At 35.0% G+C, this 22,585-nt stretch overlaps 1 protein-coding gene and 1 non-coding gene across 8 annotated transcripts in view; one reads left to right on the forward strand and one right to left on the reverse strand.

Annotated features, from left to right (window-relative positions):
* LOC123560802 (cytoplasmic dynein 2 intermediate chain 1-like) overlaps positions 1 to 22,526 on the reverse strand; it is a 66,159-nt gene extending 43,633 nt beyond the window's left edge. For 5 of the 7 annotated variants that reach the window (XM_053552814.1, XM_053552817.1, XM_053552816.1 and 2 more), the window contains exons 1-2: positions 22,381 to 22,526; positions 4,591 to 4,647 (exon numbers count right to left, since the gene is read on the reverse strand). In XM_053552814.1, coding sequence (XP_053408789.1) covers positions 4,591 to 4,647; positions 22,381 to 22,395 — 72 coding nt within the window. In that variant the 5' untranslated portion in view covers positions 22,396 to 22,526. The remainder of the gene's footprint in view (positions 1 to 4,590; positions 4,648 to 22,380) is intronic. The other 2 variants (XM_053552818.1, XM_053552815.1) reach the window with 2 other exon arrangements.
* On the forward strand, positions 5,780 to 5,852 carry Trnaa-ugc (transfer RNA alanine (anticodon UGC)). Its single transcript has one exon. It is a non-coding gene; the product is annotated as a tRNA-Ala (tRNA).
* Positions 22,527 to 22,585: the final 59 nt, after the last annotated feature.

Consider the following 22,585-nt stretch of genomic DNA (forward strand, 5'->3'; position numbering starts at 1 on the left):
TGGGTGTGACTTTGTAAAAACTAGTTCTAGAAGAGGAGGTGTAGCTATTATGTGGCATAAACGTTTTGACAATTTTGTAACGCCTTTAAATATTGATGAAAATCGCGTTGTTGGTATCCAACTGCAAATAGCGCCAAATCAATACCTGTTCTGTTTTCAAGTGTATTTACCATGTACAAATCATTCTATCAGTTCATTCTCGAATTACATTGATAAACTGTATGATCTGTATAATTTGTACTCACAATTTGGTACAACCATTTTTATTGGTGACTATAATACACAGTGGCATACAATGCAAATGTCATCTCGTCAGATGTTGATGTCTCGCTTCTTGTCAGATTGTAACTTAACAGCTGTAAATACTTTACCAAATTCGCTGCAAAGGCGCTACTCATTCGTATGTCTCATATGATGACCGATATCACACACTTATAGACTATATTTGTATTCCTGTTGAAGTTTTAGATCTTGTATCAAGTTGCGAAATTCTGGATGACGATTGTTTAAATGTCTCCAGGCATAGACCTATAATTATGTCTATTTACATGTATATTGAAGAAAATTGTTACTCTTTTACAAGTTGTAATGTATATAACGTAAACTGGAATAAGGTAACGGATCATAAAATTGTGCAGTATCAGTCCCTACTGTTGTCGGATGGGGAGTTGATGAATCTGGAATATTGTGACCTTGACACTGATGGAATAGATCGGGCTTATTACATATTCACAGCAAAACTTCTCGAAAGTGCTTGCCAAACGTTACCGCCCAAATCTTTCAAACAATATCTGAAACCGTTTTGGAACGATGAACTTTCTAATTTTCACAAGAAAATGAAAGCCATGCGGGATATTTGGTGTCGTGAAGGTCGGTCACGCAATGTGGAAAATCAATCATATATAAAATATAAAACGGCAAAGTGTGTATTCCGTCGTATGTTAAGGCAGAGCTCAGAGAAATACCTAGCCATGATGGACCAAGAACTAGATAAAACTGCCGAATTAGACTCAACACAATTCTGGAAATTAGTTAATTCTAGGAAAAGAAATTCCAAGAGTAAAATGGGAGCCGGAATAAAATTTAATGATATTGTCATAAGGGACCGCGAACAAGTTACAGAACAGTGGGGAATTTATTTCAGATCTCTTTATTCTCAAAGCGATTCGGCTGATTTCGATGAAACCTGGAAACAGAATGTAACGTCAGTTGTTAATGACACATTAAGTGCTATAACCACGGATAAGAGTGTACGCGTTTTACCGGAAGTTGTGTCGGACGCCATAGATACATTACCGAAAGGTAAAGCCAGTGGACAAGACTGTGTAACATACGAGCATTTAATTTATGCAAAAGACATTTCTTCAGGAATTCTGGCAAATATATTTACATTTATGCTGAGACATGGTTACATCCCAGATGATTTAAAACGTGGAATAATCGTTACACTTCACAAAGGTGGAAAGAAAAGGAAAGACAACCCTGACAATTATAGAGCAATAACTCTGTCTTCTGTAACACTTAAATTGTATGAACTAGTTTTGTTATCCAGATGCAGAGACGTATTACTTAAAGCATTAAGTGCGCAACAAGGAGGTTTTCAAAAACAATTGGGTTGCCTAATGACGTCATTTGCTCTTCGGGAATCTGTATATTTTGCCCGTGAATACTCTTCTAAGCTATATGTTTGTTACTTGGACGGAAAACAGGCGTTCGATAATGTATGGCATTATGGCTTGTTTTATAAACTTATTGAAAGTGGAATAGACCATACGACATTGATAGCGATCACAGAAATGTATAGAAACGCTTACAGTTGTGTAAAATACCAAGGTTTAACATCGACCAGTTTTCCGGTAATGCAAGGAACCAGACAAGGAGGGAAAAGCTCTCCCTTAATGTATCTTACCTTTATTAATGGTCTAATTAGGCAATTAGAGGATTGTGGTTATGGGTTTTGCTTGTATAACATGAACGTCTGCACTCCAACAGTTGCTGATGACATGGTTTTAGTTTCATTTTCAAAGTGCGGGATTGATGAAATGTTGAATATCTGTTATGAATATTCTCGAAAATGGAGATATTGCTACAACGCGAACAAGTGTGGTGTGATTGTTTATAATGAAACTGATTCAGGAGTCGACAGAGTTTTTCATTTAGGTGATGAAACTATAATTGTAAAAGAATCCTATACTCATTTGGGAATGGAATGCGATAGGTACTTAAGTACACAAAAACCTATTTACGACGCTGGTAACAAGTTGCGAGGAACACTTTTGAATATTGCGAATAGTGGTATACATCCACTCAAGCTAAATCCCATCACTTCAAGAACGATTTATTGTTCAGTTGTATTGCCTAAGGCTCTATACGGCTGTGAACTGTGGAGCTCTTACTCTTCCTCGGACATCCACAGATTAGAAATCTCGCACCGGTTTTGTGTGAAGTTTATGCAGCGACTTGGACCTAAAACTGCAACAGATTTCGCTTTATGCTCCTTAAACATAGACTCTATTGAGAACATTATTGACTATAGAAAACTTCAGTTCTTTGGCCAACTATGTCGTTTGCCATGTAGTTATCTGGCCAAGCGTATATTTATTCATAGACTTATCAGATTCCTGAATTTTGACAAACAAAATTGTGGATTTATTCCCGACATATTTAGACTCCTTCAAAAATATGGCTTGGAGGAAACTCTGAATTCATTTATTCAGTCGGGTGTTTTCCCGTCAAAATGCTCTTGGAAGTCATTATTGTTGAAAGCTGTTACACAAAAGGCCAATGCTAAACGTATTGAAAATCTAGTCGCGGCCAGGCAAGAACTTACTAAAATTGTTATGTGCAACAAACCAGCATCGTTGTGGTTCATGGCGAGAAACAACCCCAGACTTAATCATATGTGCTCATTTCCAATGACTACTGTTGGATATTTTCTGTCATCAAGTTATACAGTCAAGTGTAAAAGTGTGGTTTGCTCTGTGAAAATCAGACGATACATCTTGTTTGCTTTTGCTCTAAAAATGAGAGACATATGCCTATACTATGGGATTCAATCATAGATACATGCGGAATGACGGTATTCTGTAGACTATTCTCAATGTCTCCCGAGGCTCAGACTTGGTTCATTATACAGCTTTCGGCTGAAAATGATGGGCTGATATTGCACAATTATAGAGTTGCAAAGGTTCTGCAAAGGATGATTAAGTAATTGCCATACGTCGGTTAATGGTTGATAGGGAAATCATAGGCTGTTATGCAATATTGAATTGCCTCACTAGTATAAAATTGTAAACTGATGTACCATTTGAGGTTAATAGCTGTATACAGTTATTATTTTTATTCTTTTTGTCAAAATAGTAAGTAGTTTATTTTTAATGAAATAAAGAAATAGGATTATGATAGGAATATGAAGGCCTATTTTATTAGTATCATTGGAGCAGCCGCGTTAATGCTGGTTTCTGTCTACATTACGTAACAAGTAAATATTACCTTAACCTATATTTATTTACCTTGTACTGCAGTTTGTTTCCGGATGTTCGATTTATCGTTAAGACACCAAATTTCATTAAGTAGAAGGTGATTATCGCACTTACTAGTATAATTATACATATGTCCACACTGCTTTGGCGCCTAGTCCTTTCGCTTTCACTTATTAGGCTGTCCATTTTACAGTGTATTCTTACTGCTAGTCTTTACAACAGTAAACCAATTCACCCGGTCTTTCTTTCGCTTTCGACTTAAGATTGTCGGTAAATGAGTGAGTTGTAGCGATAACTGCCTTTTTTTATTTAAATGCGGGTTTTTGCCTGTTAGATTCCAATGTGTTTTCCATGTACTGTAATTAATGATTGTACATGCATGTTTGATTTCCTGTCGATTGTATGTATATATGTCTTCTTTAGCTTTCAACTTAAGATTGTCGGTAAATGAGTGAGTTGTAGCGATAATTGCTTTTCTCTTAATTAATTAAGTTTTTTTAACCTTGGATTTCAGTGTGTCCTTCATGTGCTGTATTTAGTGTATTGTTCATGTATGTTCGTTTTTCTTGTAAATTGTATGTATATATGTTATGCTCTTCATAATTGGAGGAATAAAAGTTATTTATTTATTATTTATTATTCTAAGAATACAATTTCAAAGTTTGTGCTAGGAACCAGTCAACCAAATATTGTGGTATTTTTAGAGTTTTGAGACTGGTCTCCAAACTCACTTTTATAATCTGGCAACCAGTCTGCTTGATCTATAAATATTCAGAAAATTAACAATCTGAAACTTTTCAAAATTAAGACCATACCAGTAGTGCGTATTGTGTTAATGTGAAAAAGACTTCCTGTTAAGTCATGTGAACAGCTTAACCCTTAGCCTGCTTTTCTAAAATGGACTGGTCCATCTAGTTCTTTCAATTTGGGCAATACCACTTATTATTCAAAAGGGTGTTCACTGAAAATTTACTGACTGAATAGCAAACAGTGCAGACCATGATCAGCCTGCACATCTTAGTCTGCACTGGTTGCAATGGCAGAATCACTTGCCGCCAGCAAGCTAAAGGTTAAAAGACTGAAAATAATGTCAATGTGAGGCTCTCACCTTGCTAAGAGCTTTGTTTAACTCATCTGGTGTCCAGGTGTCTTCCTTGGACCTTGTCTAGAATTAGAGAAAACAGTGTGAATGTTAGGTGCAAAGAGCATGCAGCACACAGGAAAATGTGACACTGAAATTATTAATAGGATGTGGAGTGTCTTACATGCTGCTAAAATAGAAGTTTTAAGCATGGAAAAAATACAACTTGCAATTGTATTTTATTATATGTACTGCTTTTTTTCCCATAAACACAGTTTTCTTCCAACCACCATTTTGCAGACAACACATGTATAGTGCATATTTTCTGACCTGGCGGATATATTTTTAGCACAGGCTGTAGCATTAAAATCAATAGGTAACTTGGTGCATATCGGATTTATTCGTACGGAATGAAACTAAATCTAATGATGTAGCCGATTACCCTAAACTAAATGATAGAATGGCCCATTTATGACCTTTCTATAAATATCTCGGCCAGGTCAGAAAATATGCACTATACAAGATGTTCAAATAACATTTATATAATGAGATTTAGATTTAGCATTCTTTGAAAGTACAACTTGTTTTACAGCACGTTATGCTGCAAACACAATCATATTTACAGTGAAAAATTTGGTCAAATTGTGAAGCCCTTATGCAAACTGTTTAGAACTGCCTTTGCACCGAGTGGGTGATAATTTGAAATTCAAGGTAATGTGTTCCCTCATTTTAATGTGTGCATTTTACATCCTTTGAAAATGCAAAAAAATGGGAATTCTCAAGTATGAAGTTGTATCAGTTCACAGTATGTATCTTTTTACTGCAAAATCATAATTTTGTGGTATGTTAGTAATACCACACATTCCTATCCTATATAAAAAAACACCCAGCCCCAATATTTCTGACAGCTGTGGTAATGAGACCACAGACTTGCAGCATGAATACTGACAAATGTGGCAATCATTTCAAGGTGCAGAGAAGTTGATATTAATCCTGCAGAAGTCTCTGATCACTTTGATGGGATTTTCAAATTTTAAATTATCATTCTATTCCTGCAAAATGAGTGCACAAAATTGTTACATTTAGAGGTTTATTTTTAGGAAGTGGCTAGGGTCCAGTTACCTGACCTCTAGACCCCCGAGTCTAGAGGTCCAGTAATCAATATACGTTTGTAGCAGTGTGTGACTGTGTATATAATTGGTCTGTGATATCGGCTGTCCGATTAGCTCAGTTGGTAGAGCATCTGACTTGCAAGCAGAAGGTCACAGGTTCGAGTCCTGTATCGGGCTGCACATTTTTCCACTCCTATTACATTCGTACAGTGAGTGTGGTGACTAGCCTTTGAATCCTAGAGCTAGGGTGAAGCAATGGCTGGGTTAGTCAAAAGAATCTGAGTTTGTCTTTGAAAAAAAGGAGGGAGGAATGTAGCAGTGTGTATATAATGGATAAAATTGGTCTGTGATATCGGTTGTCCAATTAGCTCAGTTGGTAGAGCATCTGACTTGCAAGCAGAAGGTCGCAGGTTCGAGTCCTGTATCAGGCTGCACATTTTTCCGCTCCTATTACACATGTACTGTTACGTACTGTGTTACAAGTGTATTATGGTAATTGCTGGGGAAAAGTTATATAAAAGGGGGAATAATTCAAGAAAAATTTGTGCCAGAGTTATGCACCTTGTGTCATGATGTTGAACAACTATTTTAAGTAGGAATCAAATCCATTCAGTAATAACAGAGATAGAGTGAAAGTGCATCAAAACTTTAACCTGAAATTCTAAGTAAAAAAGGGGAATAATTCATGAAAAATGTGTGCCAGAGTTATGCACCTTGTGTCATATGATGTGGGTGATAATGCTGAACAATTATTTTAAGTCTGAATCAAATCCATTCAGTAATAACAGAGATAGAGTGAAAGTGCATCAAAACTTTAACCTGAAAATCTAAGTGAAAAGGGAAGATAAATCATGAAATATTGGTGCCGAGTTATGGCCCTTGTGTCAGATGATGTGGGTGATGATGAGGAATAACTATTTTAAGTTTGAATCAAATCCATTCAGTAATTACAGAGATAAGAAGAAAAAAGAGAAAGTGTAAAAAAACTTTAACCAAGGTGGGGACGTGGAAAGACGCCGACGCCGAGTCGAGTAGGTGGCTCTCCTTATACTTCGTATAGTCAAGCTAAAACCCCGATTTGAATATTTTCCAATAGCTTCGGGGCATTGTTATGATGTTATGGCTGTGATAGATTGCCCTTTCAAAACCAGCCAGATTAGCCAATGTCCGCAGGACATGTTCCGTGTATTGTACCGTCGATTATTGCGGCTTTGATCAACAGGCCGACAGTGGGTGCATCAACCGTGAATGACCCTGATTAAGAACTGACAGGATTTTGCAATCAATTACTGTTTTATGATACTTTAATTGGGAATAATAGATGAAAATTTGTCGTTTTTAGCACGTTGGCTTTGAAGCTACATGTAGCCTTTTATGGAAGAGATGACTGAAAATGGCCAATTAAACGATAATTAATTTAAAAGGTTGTAATCATTTAAAATGTAGATTGATTATCGCACATTTTCGACGTGCTCATTAGGCCTTTAGAAATTAAATATTGAATACATGTTTGCCCTTTGCCGATCGCCGACCAACCCATGAAAATTGACGAGACTCGAAATATTTTATATCAGTTATATCTACAAGATTCATTTTATTCCTTTCTGAAAACAAAATAATTAGATAAACTTTAGAATGATACCAAATTCAGTAAAATCGATTTATAATTACGAAGTCGTAGATATCTACTATCCAAGCACATGACGCGCCGAAAATTCTTGAAAATTTGAAAACATAGATTCTACATCCATGTGAAAATAACCGATAACTTAGCGATAAAGTTATAAACACTTATTGAGATTTAAATGAATAAACTAAAAATGCAAGGCCACAATTTTGTTTTCGTAAATAATTTGTCAAAACGTTTTTTAAGGTCAAAATTTAAGTTGAAAGTGCACAGTCGCAAGCATCAAGTAAGCCGAATTTTCGAACTCGCAATGAACTGTAGGCATCCCCACTTACGTTTATATTTAGTTACTGAATACTGTATGACTGGATGGAAAAACAGATTCATAATCAGTTATTCTTTTGGTGTATTTATCACAGAAAATTCCGAACAACGAGGGAATGATAAAAAAATAGTGGCAGAGGATCTAATATAGCAAATTTCACAGCATGTACTTTTTACGTCGCATTCTACTTTCGTTTTCGCATGCCAAAAACACTAGAAAAATAAAACTTTCCATGTTGATTTGTCGTCTTAAATCTTACTGACAACATAGAACAATGGGTTTAATCAGCGATATAAGTACAAAATCATTGATGACATGTAGTTTGACGAATTGCCTATGCTGTTATAACCGTAAATCAATTGTGAAATGACAAGTGATGATTGACAAAATAAGCTTGCTCACTGATAGTTGTTCAATAAAACTTGTTGCTTATTAGTTATCAGCTGATATTTGTCTCTGAAAATGCAAGCCAACACTTCATGAGGGTAACAAAATAAGAATGTATGAAAGTATGAATCATCAGTGTCATCTTTGAACAAAAGAAACAAGAGCTCTTTCACAACATAGATTGTATGTATAAATGATAAATATCCTGTTATGATTTGATTATTTCAATAAATACAATAAAGATAAAACTGTTGTATTTGGTTATATATCCTATTTATCTAGAAAACTAAGGTCAAAAACCATCAAAGTAAGGTAAAAGACCATCAATATTATAGTATGTGCCGCAAAAAATTGTGCCGCAAAAAACCTCCCACTTGAGACTCCAAATATCCCACTTAGAAATCATGAAAACCCCTCTTGAGGGTCAAAAAAGGTTGAGAATGGATTTCGATAGATCTATAAATGAAAGTTTCCTCTCTGCAAGTATCATACTGATCACCAGACCTCTAGACAGATCTACACGGGTTGTCTAGGGGTCTGGCAAAGTGCTAAAGTGACTTACTTAATTAATTACGAGTTGTCAATTTTAAACCTTAGGACTTTTATAAATTTAGATTTCTGCACCTTTCTAAAATGGAAAATGTGATGCATCAGAAACGTTGGAGGCTGTGTCACTAATATGATGTGACTGTGACAGTCTGAGTAATTTAAATAAAACAAATGATATGCATGAGAAATTAAAATGGGCGTAAGCTACTTGTGCACAATGTTTCTAAATAACTATAGTATAGATGTTACGCGCAAATAGCCAGTCTGCGCATTTGGTAAATCGCGCAGCGCAAATAACCAATTTGTTATTTGTGCAATGATTTGTAAATCGGGCAACCTTATTTACATTTATTATATGCGCAGGGTAACTGTCTTACACGTTTGCTAAATGAGTCTGTGCTTTTAACATATGGATGACATCTCCCGATAAAATTGAATCTCGTAATTTGTTGGCCTACATAAAACTGTTTAATTTTAAAACTGACGGTGATCAGGCACGCGAAAAGGTGTGAATTGACTTGGTCGCTGTGTTTAATTTGTAAAGAACAAGAAATACATTATCACTATTTTTTAAAGTAAATCAGCGTATTTATGCGGTAATTTCAAAGAGATGTTCACATCCCTGCTAGTTTACAGACTATAAATTTCTGCTGAAGACGGTATTAAGAGTCATTTGTCATAGGTCTTAGAAAACTTTAAAATCACACCAAATATCCAAAGTATATTTTATAACAAAAGTTTTGACGCCGATATTTCAAATAAATATCATTTCTTGCAGATCAGATCGTATTGATATTTTTAAATGTTTTATAGTACAAAAGAGTAATTTTCGCCAGAACGTGAACGCATTTCTGTTGCTGCACAAGATGTGTGTCCTGCGCTAATAGAAGATCTGGAAATTACTCTGATAACTTGAATATCTGCCATAAACAATGTTAATTTTCACATTGTTTAACAATTACAGACTAAAATTGTAAATCTTGGTTTTAAAAATATGTGTCATAAATTTGTTTCAACATCAGTAAATTCATAGCAGTCGGTCACCAGGTTTCAATATCTACAATATGACACAACATGCAATAAAATTCAAACATGCGTGAAGGTGTGATTTCCTTCGGATAGCACACATCGTCCTCTATTTTTTATAACTCAAGTATTTTTACTTCATTCGATTACACATCTAGTCATTTTATACCGGATATTGAACATAAAGAAGACGTACATAAAAGATTAAATTTCCACACACTTAGCACATTTCATCATATCACTTTTATCACATTGAAAAAGCGCAATTCTTTTTTTACCAATGTGAGCATATCTCTTGACATGGTTAAGATTAAAAATAAAATAAAAATAAGCAGAATTAAAAGACGAGTCTTACAGATCTTTGATACTTATATCATTTTTTAATGTTTTATAGTGAGATAGATAGAATAACTAGTAATTTTCATGAAAATGTGAACAAAATTTTACATTTTGTAGCTGCACAAGATGTGTGTCCTGCGCTAATAGAAAATCTGAAATTACACCAATAACTTGAATATCTTTTATAAACCATGTTAACTTTTACTTTGTTTTCCAATTAGAATCTAAATTTAAGCTTTGCAAATCTGAATATAATGTTACATCTGTAGCCTGCGCGGGATGTTGTTCCTGCGCTAATAGCAAATCATGAACCGACGCAGATATTTCAAACATATTTCAATTCCAAAAGATACTATTAATGTAACGTCTTAAAAAATGTTTTCAGAGTAGAAAATAATTAGAAAGAAAAGTGATTTTCGTCATAACGAGAACGAAATATTACATTTATTCTGCTTAAGATGTGTGCCCTGCGCTAATAAAATATCTTGAAATAATCCTTATTACTTGAATATCTTTCATAAACCATGCTAACTTTAACTTTGTTTATGGTTACAGACTAAAATTGTAGCTTTTGCAAAGAGGAATGTAATTCTAAATCTGTAACCGTGTGGGATATCAGTTCTGCGCTAATAGCAAATCCTGAATTCAAATATATTTCATTTATAAAACATATCATTTATGTACTTTTTAAAAATGTTGTAGAAAATAAATAGAAAAAAGTGACTTCCGTCATAACGAGAACGAAATATTATGTTTTATCTGTGCAAGATGTATTTCCTGTGCTAAGAAATTTTAACATTACTCCGATAGTTTCATACGCTATGTCAACTTTAATTTTGTTATACCATTATAGACTAAAATTATAGCTCGAATGTAAAGTTACTGCTGGATGACGGTCCTGCACTAATTGCAATTCCTTAAATGACAACGATATTTCAAATATATGTCATTTCTTACAAATCTAATTGATATTATTTGTTCATGCTTTTATAATTCAAAATTAGTAGCAGATTTGTAATACCTCTACCTTTGATTAAACGATCAATCTTGCTATTTTAGGTAAGTATAAAACCATGCCACAAAAAAACAACAATTATTTAAGTTGTATTTTACTTATTTATTATTAAATTGTATTGTACTGATATATATAAACTGTTAGCCAAAAATGACAAGTATAATATTTTGTTATTGTTTAAAGATGTTGGGGGGGGGGGGGGGGGGGGGGGTAAAGGGGGATATCGTGTGAATTAATAAATATTGAAGAGAAATACCTAAAATATCAGCGTAATTTTGCTTTTAGCGCAGGCCAGGTAATCCTTGGAAATAACCAGCTAAATTAGATAAATATATACGAGATTCATGTTATTAAAAGTTTGGTGAGGATTTCTTAAGTTATCTATTGATATTGCTTGCAAAATAAAGGCCTATTGCAATAACAAATTATAATATCATATTCTATTCCCTTTCTACTAAAGGAAGTCGATTCTGTGCTAATGTCAATATATATTCCTAGACGATATTTCTATCATCCTATTGATATCATTTTTTCGCGATTTGATATTTTTGCAGGCCATGCAAGCAGCTAAATTAACCAATGTAATAAATTATTAAACAAATACATGATTATGAAATTTATGTATTTTTTTTAAGTTGGTGCTTATTTCTGAAGTTGTTCGTTGAATTGTTTGTAACAATAAAGACATATTACAATAAAAAATAATATATATATTGCAAATATTGAACTAGTAACTTTTTTGTTATACTATGATTGTTGAAGAGAACTGAGCCGCACCATGTGTGTTTGCGACAAGAATGGATCCAGAAGAGCCTGAACATTCGCGCAGTCTGGTCAGGATCCATTCTGTTTGCTAATTTAAGGCTTTGAAAGCAAACAACATGGATTCTGACCAGACTGCATGGATGCACAGGCTGGCCTGGATCCATGCTGGTCGCAAACATGCTGTGTTAGTTTTCTCATGGCATGGCTCAATTTAACTGAATCACTCAATCAAGAAAGAAACCAGCCTGAGAAATTTCCTTTGTTGCTTTGATCGAAGTATTAGCGCAAGACAAGCAACTTGTTCAGATAACAATTGTAATATTTCGTTCTCGTTATGACGGAAATCATTTTTTTAAAAATTTATTTCCTAGTCTTAAAACTATTTTTTTTAAAAATGTTACATAGATGGTATGTTTTAGAAATGAAATATATTTGAAATATCGGCGTCATTTCAGGATTTGCTATTAGCGCAGGACTGACATCCCGCGCATGTTACAAATTTAAATTTTGCAAAAGCTACAATTTTAGTATGTAATCATAAAACAAAGTTAAACTTAACCTAGTTTATCAGAGACATTCAAGTTATCATTTACTATTAGCGCAGGACACATCTTGCGCAGATACCAAAATGTAAAATTTGCGTACTCGTTGCGATGGAAATGACTTTTTTCTATTTATTTTCTACTCTTTTAAACATATTTTTAATTTTTAAAGATACATAAATAGTATGTTAAAGAAATGAAGTTTTTTTAAATATCGGCGTCATTTCAGGGTTTGCTATTAGTGCAGGACCGACATCCCACATTATATTCAGGTTTGCAAAAGCTACAATTTTAGTCTGTAATCATAAAAAAGAGTTTAAGTTAACATTAGTTTAATTTAAGTTTATGAGAGACATTCAAGTTATCGGAGTAATTTCCAGATTTACTATTAGCGCAGGACGCACATCTTGCGCAGATAAAAATGTAATATTTCGTTCTCATTATGACAGAAATCGCTCCTTTTTTTCTATTCATGTTTTTACAATATTTTTTGAAAGTTACATAAATAGTATGTTGTATGAATGAAATATATTTGAAATATCAGTGTCATTTCAAACTTTGCTATTAGCGCAGGACTAACCTCCCGCGCAAGTTACAGATGTAACATTATAGATCTCCGATTTGCAAAAAAGCCTGTAATTTTAGTCTGTAATCGTAAATGGAAGTAAAAGTTAATATGATTTATAAACAAGAGCACCGCCTTGCGGGTGCTGACGCTCATCTGATTTTTTTTGTGTAATAGAAATATTGTCCTACCCATGATTTTCTAAGTCTAAAAAGGGCCATCATTCTTGCAAAAAGCAGGATAGAGTTATGTTTCTTGATGTACAGTGTCCACTTATGATGGTGAAAAACTGTTGCAAGTTTTAAAGCAATAGCTTTAATAGTTTATGAGAAAAGTTGACTTAAACATAATACTCAACCAAGAAAATGATTTTCTAAGTCCAAAAGGGGCAATAATTATTGCAAAAAGCAGGATGGAGTTATGTTGCTTGCTGTACAGGGTCAGCTTATGATGGTGAACAAGTGTTGCAAGTTTCAAAGCAATAGCTTTGATAGTTTAAGAGAAAAAGTTGACCTAAACATAAAACTTAACCAAGAAATCTGATATTTTCTAAGTCAAAAAGGGGCCATAAATCTTGCAAAAAGCAGGACGGAGTTATGTTTCTTGCTATACAGGGTCAACTTATGATGGTAAACAAGTGTTGCAAGTTTTAAAGCAATAGCTTTGATAGTTTAGGATAAAAGCTGACCTAAACATAAAACTTAACCAAGAAAACTGATTTTCTAAGTCCAAAAGGGGCAATAAATCTTGCAAAAAGCAAGATGGAGTTATGATTCTTGACGTACAGGGTCTGCTTATGATGGTGAACAAGTATTCCAAGTTTCAAAGCAATAGCTTTGATAGTTAAGGAGAAAAGTTGACCTAAACATAAAACTTAACCAAGAAATCTGATATTTTCTAAGTACAAAAGGGGCCATAAATCTTGCAAAAAGCAAGATGGAGTTATGTTTCTTGCTATACAGGGTCAGCTTATGATGGTGAACAAGTATTCCAAGTTTCAAAGCAATAGCTTTGATAGTTTAGGAGAAAAGCTGACCTAAACATAAAACTTAACCAGGCAACGCCGACGCAGACGCCGACGCCGACGCCGACAACCGCTCAAGTGATGACAATAACTCATCATTTTTTTTCAAAAAATCAGATGAGCTAAAAATGTTCAAGTTATCAGAGTAAATTCCAGATTTTCTTTTAGCACAGGGCAACGAACACATATCTTGCGCAGCTACAAAATGTAAAACTTCGTTTACGTTTCGACAAGAATTACTCTTAATTCTATTGATTTTGTACTATATTTTTTTTTAAGAAAATAATTATATCAATAAGATTTGTAAGAATTTTCTTTAAATTCTGTCACTTTTTTATCTCATCTTTTATCTTAGCCATGTTGAGAAATATGCTCCCGTTGGTAAAAAGAATATTATTGTGAAATTTCAAGCTATTTCAATATAATAAAAACGTGTGCAAGCTGGAGGAAATCACACCTTCACGCATGTTTGAGTTTTATTGCATCTTGATCAGATCGGAGGTATTGAAACCACAGGGATCCATCACGTGCTATGATAGAGGGGTAAAATTTCTTTTAAATGTTTTTAAATTAAATTCAAGAAAAAAATACATATAAACCATATATACGCATATTTTTATCATAACTGACAAACATTGTCTTCTTTTCTAGTTATGACGCAAGAAAGGTCACATGATCATTTTTTGCATCGGTCATCCAATCAGAAAACAGGTTTCATCAACACTTAGATGGCTGTCATCATGGAGAGAAAATGCATGAACGTAGAGCGAGAAAGACAAAATACGCGTATTCTTCCCCGACAGAAATTTCCGAGGTGTGTAAATGTTTGCAGTTAGTGTATTTTTTAACATTCTTATGAATGACCGTGTCAATGCTTTACGCCATCGTGTCCAAGTCGTAAACACAGCTGTGTCAGCATATAGAAAATTATAATTTACGACTCTTTGGTACATTTTAAGGTGGGAAAAGTATATATTTTCTGTTAGTATCATCCTTTGCTCATGTAGTTCAGTAGTTACAAGTCGGCTATTACCAAAATGTTGCGCGATAGCAGGCCCTTCCCCAGCCGCATAAGGCGCCGTGCTACCGCGGCGCTTAAAACACGAAATACAGCTTCCCGCAGCGCTTAATTATCCCGCGCGGTGCCTCAATTATTAGCGCAGCGTCTTAAATCAGTAAGCGATTTCATCCCTGTGAGATACCCCAGGTAAATATCGATCGGGGAAGTTTATGAATACACAGTGTAGCTAGCTGTTTACCGTGTACTGGTAAGGGTTTAAAGACGACACGTGTTGATGAAAGTCTGTGTTTTCACAAGTTTGCGCTAACTGGAGCAGGAGTGATTGGATTATAATTAGTTAAAGATTATAATTAGTCTATGCAACGAAATGGGATAACAGCTGGTGACGGCATGCATGGGTAAGTTAATTGTTATCAAGTAATAATTAGCAGAGAAAGGCAACTGTATTAAAATGACCAGTGATTCTTTGACTGAAGTTGTTCCGGATGAACTCACAGACACTTGGGGGTCAGCACCCCTCCCCCTCCCATGCCGCCCCTGACAACCCTCAGTCAATATATTTTTGTTTTTTAATACAAACTGAGCACATGTCTTGATCATCCAACGACTTCTGTTACCATTTCAACATGTTTGCAAAATTACTATACTCCATCAATGCTCAAAAAAACTAAAGACAACTTACTTCGCAATGTAAACACGATTTTCTTGTCCAAAGAATAGGAGAATAGATCCCAGCTTGATGTTGGGCAGTCAAATTTACTACACAGAGCCGGGACACAGACGATATCGTTAGCGGTTAAAATAAAAATACTTGCTTAGAAAGTCAACTGCCGCGATGGTCGAGATAGTACAGACGCTGGTTCTGAAAGAAGTTTTTTGGGCAGGGCCACGGGTTCGCTCAGCGCTTTGGGCATTCTTTTTTTTAATATAATATTTTCATTTTATTTTTAAACGATATATTCTCAAGATATAAAAAAAGATTGCCCATAGCGCGGAGCGAACCCGCGGCCCTGCCCAAAAATAAGCTCACAGAACCAGCGTCTGTACTCTCTCGGCCACCGCAGCACTTGACGTCATGAGCGAGTATTTTTATTTTAACCACTAACGATATTGTCTGTGTCCTGGCTCTGTGTAGTAAATTTGACATCAAGCTGGTATCTATTCTCCTATTCCTTGGACAAGCTATTTTGTGTTGAAAACGCTCGGGAGTAAGTTGTCTTTAGTTTTTCTGAGCATTGATAGTATATGGGAGATTTTTTAAACATATTGAAATGGTAACAGAAGTTGTTGTATGATCGAGACATGTGCTCAGTTTGATTTAAAAAGCGAAAATATATTGGTTGAAGGTTGGCAGGGGTGGATTGGGAGGGGGGACAGGTTCTGACCCCCAAGTGTCTGTGGCTACAGTGGGACTGCTTCTACCAACCTCCACAGCTGGTGTGTATACATGTTCTTTCTGAAACTTGCTGCTTGCAGTAAAATACATAGTTAAACTTGAAATACAGAACCTGCTTCTGTGTGTAAAAAAAGCTGCAATGGTGTTGTTAACACCCACAAATATTTAACAGAAATACTGTTGCAATTCATTGTGCAGAAGAACACAAGATAAATGTCAAATCTTAGGAACTTTTACAATATAAATCCATCCTTGGTTATCCTTGCTCTGGGAAAGTAACAAATACTTTTTTTGTACTTTCAGATTGTGAGAGAGGTTTCAGCAGTTGAATGTGTACCCTTACAGAAGAAAAAGGCCTGCTGCGTACTCTTGCTGTGTACATACAGCGTATATGATGCGTACATGATGTGTACTGAAATCAATAGTACGCAGGATATACACCGCACATACACCGATAGTACGTTTGTAGTACACTTTTGACATGCAAATGAGCTCTGCCGCGTACTACTTGCTGCGTACATGCTGTGGACTACATAGTACACAGGATGTACGCTGGAGGAATTTAGTATGCGAGAAATAGTACGCAGCATGTACGCGGCACATACACTTTTCACATGCAAATGAGCCTGCGGTGTACTACCCCTGCGGCGTACATGCTGTGTACTCCTGCGGCGTACATGCTGTGTACTCCTGCGGCGTACATGCTGTGTACTCCTGGCCTGAGTCCTGCGGCGTACATGCTGTGTACTCCTGCTGCATACATGCTGTGTACTCTTGTGGCGAAACTGCTGTGATAATGTAAATTCCTTACCCCACCAACTTTCGTATGCAAATGCTGATCATTTGGACAGAAAAAAACAGAACAAAGATAAGTGACATGCATCAATAAGTATTTACCCTTACCAAAATAATGTAGATTGATGTTATCAAATAAATTAGTATGCTTTTCTCCATCCACTTATCAATGAAATAAATCAATTTTTGTAGCATGTAATTTGGTAAACATTTGAAGAAAATGGCGTAACTGCATCAAGGGGAAACAACTTTAATGCAACTAAATATAAGTGTTATGATTTATTATAGACGATGTGTGCGTAGTATGTATTTATTTTGATTAAAATCCATCTGAGAACAATCTAGGACTGGAATTATATAAGCATTTATACACTTTTACGTCCGTAAAAAGTAGCGCACCAATAAATTTTGGATTGATTTTTTCCAATGGGGCAAGCGCAATTAGCCAAAAACTTTCTGAAAATATACGAGCGGCAAATCCAATGAACAACTTTTTAATTTGGTGAGGCCTTAATGAGTTAACATAATGAGCATTAAAGCCTTTATAAAACATGATAGAGTGGTGTTTTGCTTAAGAGTATTCAAATAACAGTGAGAGCTATTAATTCTTCTCATTCGGGCGCTGTTGAGGCATTATCTTGGTAATTATTTCATGTATTACAAAATGTAATGCAACGAAGTTCAAATAAGGCTGTTAGAAAGCTCCAGGATTAATTCAAAATGAAAAAGAATATATTTTTACACTGCATGCAAGGTGCAGCTCAGAAATCACTAAGATGTAAGCTTCACAAATGAACATTGCAAATAGTTTGGCAAATTTTTATTGTTCAGAATACCGGTAATCTGAACTATTCTATGCTATTAAGATAAAAGTTACTCGGAAATCAAGTTCTTGCTTCCAAAAAAAAAAAAATGTACAAATCCTTCCTGCATGAAGTCCCTCCTGCGTATATGAAGTTTACTTCAGACTTTAACTCATAAAAAAAAACTAAGTATAAATGCCAAAAGAAATTGTACAAGTCTTTCCCGCGTATATGAAGTGTACTGCACAAATTTCAAAGTATCTGCGGTGTACATGCAGTGTACTATTTTCTTGTACAAGTCCCTCCTGCGTACATGCAGTGTACTCCTTAAATTTTCAGAGTCTGTGCTGCGTACTTGAAGTGTACTAGTGACCTCCTGCGTACATGCTGTGTACTCATCGAAATAGTACACGGCATGTACGCGGCATGCGGTGTATGTAAAATGTACTCCTCTGGCGTACTACTGTGTTCGCGGCATATACACAGCAAATACGCAGCATGTACGCCACAGAGGCTTGCTTCTGTAAGGGTAAAGACCACCCAGTACCCACCATTCACCGGTGAGCATGAAAGTGCTTAATGCCTTACTCATGGTGTCCATGCAGGGACAAAAACTGAATGACTTTAATTTCAGTGGTGCAGTAAAGGAATGGCACAGAGCCAAAGACAGACACTTACCGGTATATGAAAACAAAAATACCTATGTGTTGTTAGTGTTAGTACAAAAGAAGTAGAAGGACATATGTGTTGTTCGAAAATACATATAAAAGAAGTGGACATCTGTCATGTCTGTGTAGTGTATATGATATATTGATGGTTATATGACTATGTAAAAATGTAGAAGTAATGAAATACATGTTGTTGTGTTTTTTTGCATATGGTATACTTAAAAAAGCACAAAATTGATCACAGGAGGGGAAACCCCTCCCGCACCCACCCCTTATCCCGCCATGCAAACTTTACCCCAGCGCCTTAAAAAATTTCTGGGGAAGGGCCTGGATAGCATGGGGTACAAGAACCGTAAGGAAAAAATTAAAATTTACCATGTTATCCCCCTTGTCTATATATACAGCGTTCGACACTAACGGTGTCCCGGGATCCCGAGGACACCAAAAATCCGCAAGGGATCCTAAAGTTCGCAATTTCGGTGTTCCGTCGGGACTCTTGATTTTCAGATAAAATATGATTCTAAAAAAATGAAATTCCCCAGTCTTGTTCGCTCAAACATCGGTCTTTTGCTAAGGGCGTTCAGTTGACCCGAGGTCCCGGGTTTTGATCCGCGAAAATCGAGAAAAACTCGTATTTTACCCGCATAAATTACGGCACGTGCGTCGGCTTGACTCGCGGAAATTTACTTAGATGCGTTCCAAGTTCGATAGTTCTGCCCCCTGTCAATCAAAATCCCAGTGAATTTCAATATTGTTCGCCGGCACAAGCTGAAATATGGCAGTAGGCGGAGCGTCGTATGTTAATTAGCTACCGACAGATGTCAGTCACGCCACGCGCCAAATGACACGTGCTTATCTCGCGGTTTGTATTTAGTACAATATGCCTTGTCATTATCAAAGGTGTTTATTGATCAATGTTTACAAGTTAATTGATAAACAATGCAGCCTTAGATTATCGTGTTTGTACCATTATTTTGTGTGCTCGATACGATTACATGAGCCGGTCGGCCGTTACGGTCTATAACAAATTTATTATCATTGCCGAGGCTTTGTTTGGGCAAAACAAATTAAATAAGCAGAAATTATACGTGGTATGATGAGAAAATAAAGTTAAAACAGTTATCTTTTCAAGAACTTTAACTGTTACTTTTGTTTTTCGTATTTGTCACTCGTTTTCTAGACCGACATTTTCGAACATTTTTATCATTTCTTACAAGATTTTTCTAGTACAAACTAAAATAAAAAGCCAATAAAACGTCTGCATTTATGAAAAATATGATCACTGTTGCCAAAGCAGCTCTTATTTAGAAGAATTTGCTGATAATAAAAGCATGCAAACACTAAACCCCACCCACTTTTAGGCAATGTGCAAAATAAAACAACTAAAATATGAAATGTTTAAGAAAATCTGTTATGACCAATGTACTAGTTTTAGATAGTCTGTGGGAGTTGCATTAATAAGGCCTAAAAAATCTTTGTATCTGGTAACATGCTCAAAAAATTAGGGTAGGTAGGTCGGAACATTTTCTTTTTTTGAATTTTTTTTTTATTCAAGGGAGACTTTTCGGAATTTTTTTTTTTATGTCAAAAAAATGATTACAAATAAGGGGGTTATAAGGGGGAATGAACTAGGTGGCATACATTTAGACGAACTACAACAAATGGCAGAGGAGTGCGATGGTAGTGAAGATGAGGGGGAAGAGGACTTGGACAGAAATGACATTATTCTTTTACAGCAAAAGTCATACAAGCTATTGTTGTCATTGATGTAAAATGGAAATGAAGTGGAAATAAAATACAATTAGTACTGTAAACAGTTGTGTTTGTTAGATTTTAGTTTTTTCATGTTCTTACCACATTTTGTTATCAGGGACTCCTAATTTTCAGCAGGGATTCCTAAATTTCCCAGCAGGTATTCCTTCGGGATACCTGGCAAAAAAGTTAGTGTCGAACGCTGATATATGGTTTATATATATATTTTTTTTCTTGAATTTCATTTTAAATCATTTAAAAGAAATTTTACCTCTCTATCATAGCATGTGACGGATCCCTGTGATTGAAACCTGGTGACCGACTGCTGTGAATTTACTGATGTATAGGGCTGTCATTGATTGGGTCTTAGGCGTATCGGCGATACCGATATATCAGAAGACAAATATCGACGATACATCGATATATTGATTATTAAGTTAGATTAACGACCTATTTGTTCATATGCATACTATATACCTTTCTGTAAATGCTATTTGTAGTTTTATTGCCTACTTTCCATATTTCTGTTTGACTGTGTTGTATTTGTATTTATGAAATAAAAGAAATGCATAAAAATTAATAATATCTTTCATTTTTATTTTGCCTTCACTCCTTTTTTTGCATTTATCCAAATTTACAACTTTGTGAACTTTAGTTGTTTTTTAGGGTCTGAGTGTTTATCTGGGTAGTTCTTTCTATCTGTAAAGTATCGATTTTTGAAAATGGGAATCGATAATCGATCGACAAAAAAATATCGTTGATACATCGATATCGTTTCTATCGATGACAGCCCTACTGATGTAGAAACAAATTTATGACACATAATTTAAGTACCAAGATATTCAGCATTTGACATTAATATTTATTAATAAATTGACCTACTGCATAATTCATCAAACATGAAATGCAAATTACTGATATATTAAGTTACATTTGTTATTTGCGTAGTCCTAAATAAAAGACCTGACATAACTCATATCACTTTATAAGTTCATTTTAATTGATATTTTACATTTTTTATTTTCCATGTTATGTCAGGTCTTAATGTTGAACTGAAATAACGTATAGCACAAAAATCGCTTCAGATCTGAATTTTGATCTGAAGGTTTTTTAATGTCTTTCTGGCAAAAATGACTGAAACTTTCACATTGAGTATGAAGAATAATCGTAAATGTGCTTTATGGCAGCAATTAAAAGTTATGTTTTACCTTATTTGTTATTAATTAACCGATTAATTAATCCAGTATCCAATCTGTTGAAAGTTTTGAATAGTGGCACGGTAATAACCGAGGGTGTTCCGGATGTAAACATGATTTGCATATTAGAATCATTTCTTGAACGAAAGTTACCTTTTCTCTATCTCATACAGAGAAACTATAAATGTCAATAATCTTTCTATTTCCAGAAGAGACATTTAAAATTTATAAGGATTAAAATAGAAAATATACATTTATGATGAAAAAAATCAAAATTACAATGAAAATATTTGGCGGGAAATATTTTTTCATCTACCGTCGATCAAATTTAATTGGTACTTTCAATTTCGAAACAAGATGGTGGCATGTCAAATATAAACATTCGATGTCAAAAAGATGAAGCATCATTTCCTGGATAATAATGGAATGTAAATCATTTTAACCTTGCAGATTTGAAGCAAAGGTATTTTTGTTCCTATTAGGTACAAAGTTTACCGACTTTATAATATTTTAGAAATTGATTTTATGCTACACTTCTTTCATACTTAGCGTTTAGACGTCGAAAAGGGCTTTGATAGTAAAAATGTAAAATGTCAGAATATTGACTGTTGAACGTCAAATGACAACTTTTTCACGTCTAATTATTTGGACTATTATTTGCGCTGTGCATTTGGAAAATCACGTAGGTTAAATCTATGCTGCGCAAGGATTGGTAAATCGTTGCGCATAAAACCAACGTACAAAAATTTGTTATATGCGCTGCGCGTTTGGAAATAGCGCAGATTGTTATTTGCGATCAACATAGATAACCTAAATCATAAACATCAACACTGTCTACATTCTCTCGGTAAAAAAGGTGACAGAAAGTTTAACAGGGCATTTATTTGGTAAATTAATTGCACACAATTACTTTTTGCGAAGGCATATCGATTCAATTTTCTTCGTTTCTGCTAAACCACTTATTTAATCGTATTTTTTCTTTGACAGCTCCATCTCCAACGCCGCCATTTTCAAGCTTTGGTATGTCCGTAAATTGGCTCCTTGTGTTTATTTTACGACATAAAAAACTCTCAGCGTAGTTAAATATTTAATCAAACTACTTTTCTGATTTTGAA

Source organism: Mercenaria mercenaria, chromosome 10 (genome assembly GCF_021730395.1).
Source record: "Mercenaria mercenaria strain notata chromosome 10, MADL_Memer_1, whole genome shotgun sequence".
Classification (NCBI taxonomy): domain Eukaryota; kingdom Metazoa; phylum Mollusca; class Bivalvia; order Venerida; family Veneridae; genus Mercenaria; species Mercenaria mercenaria.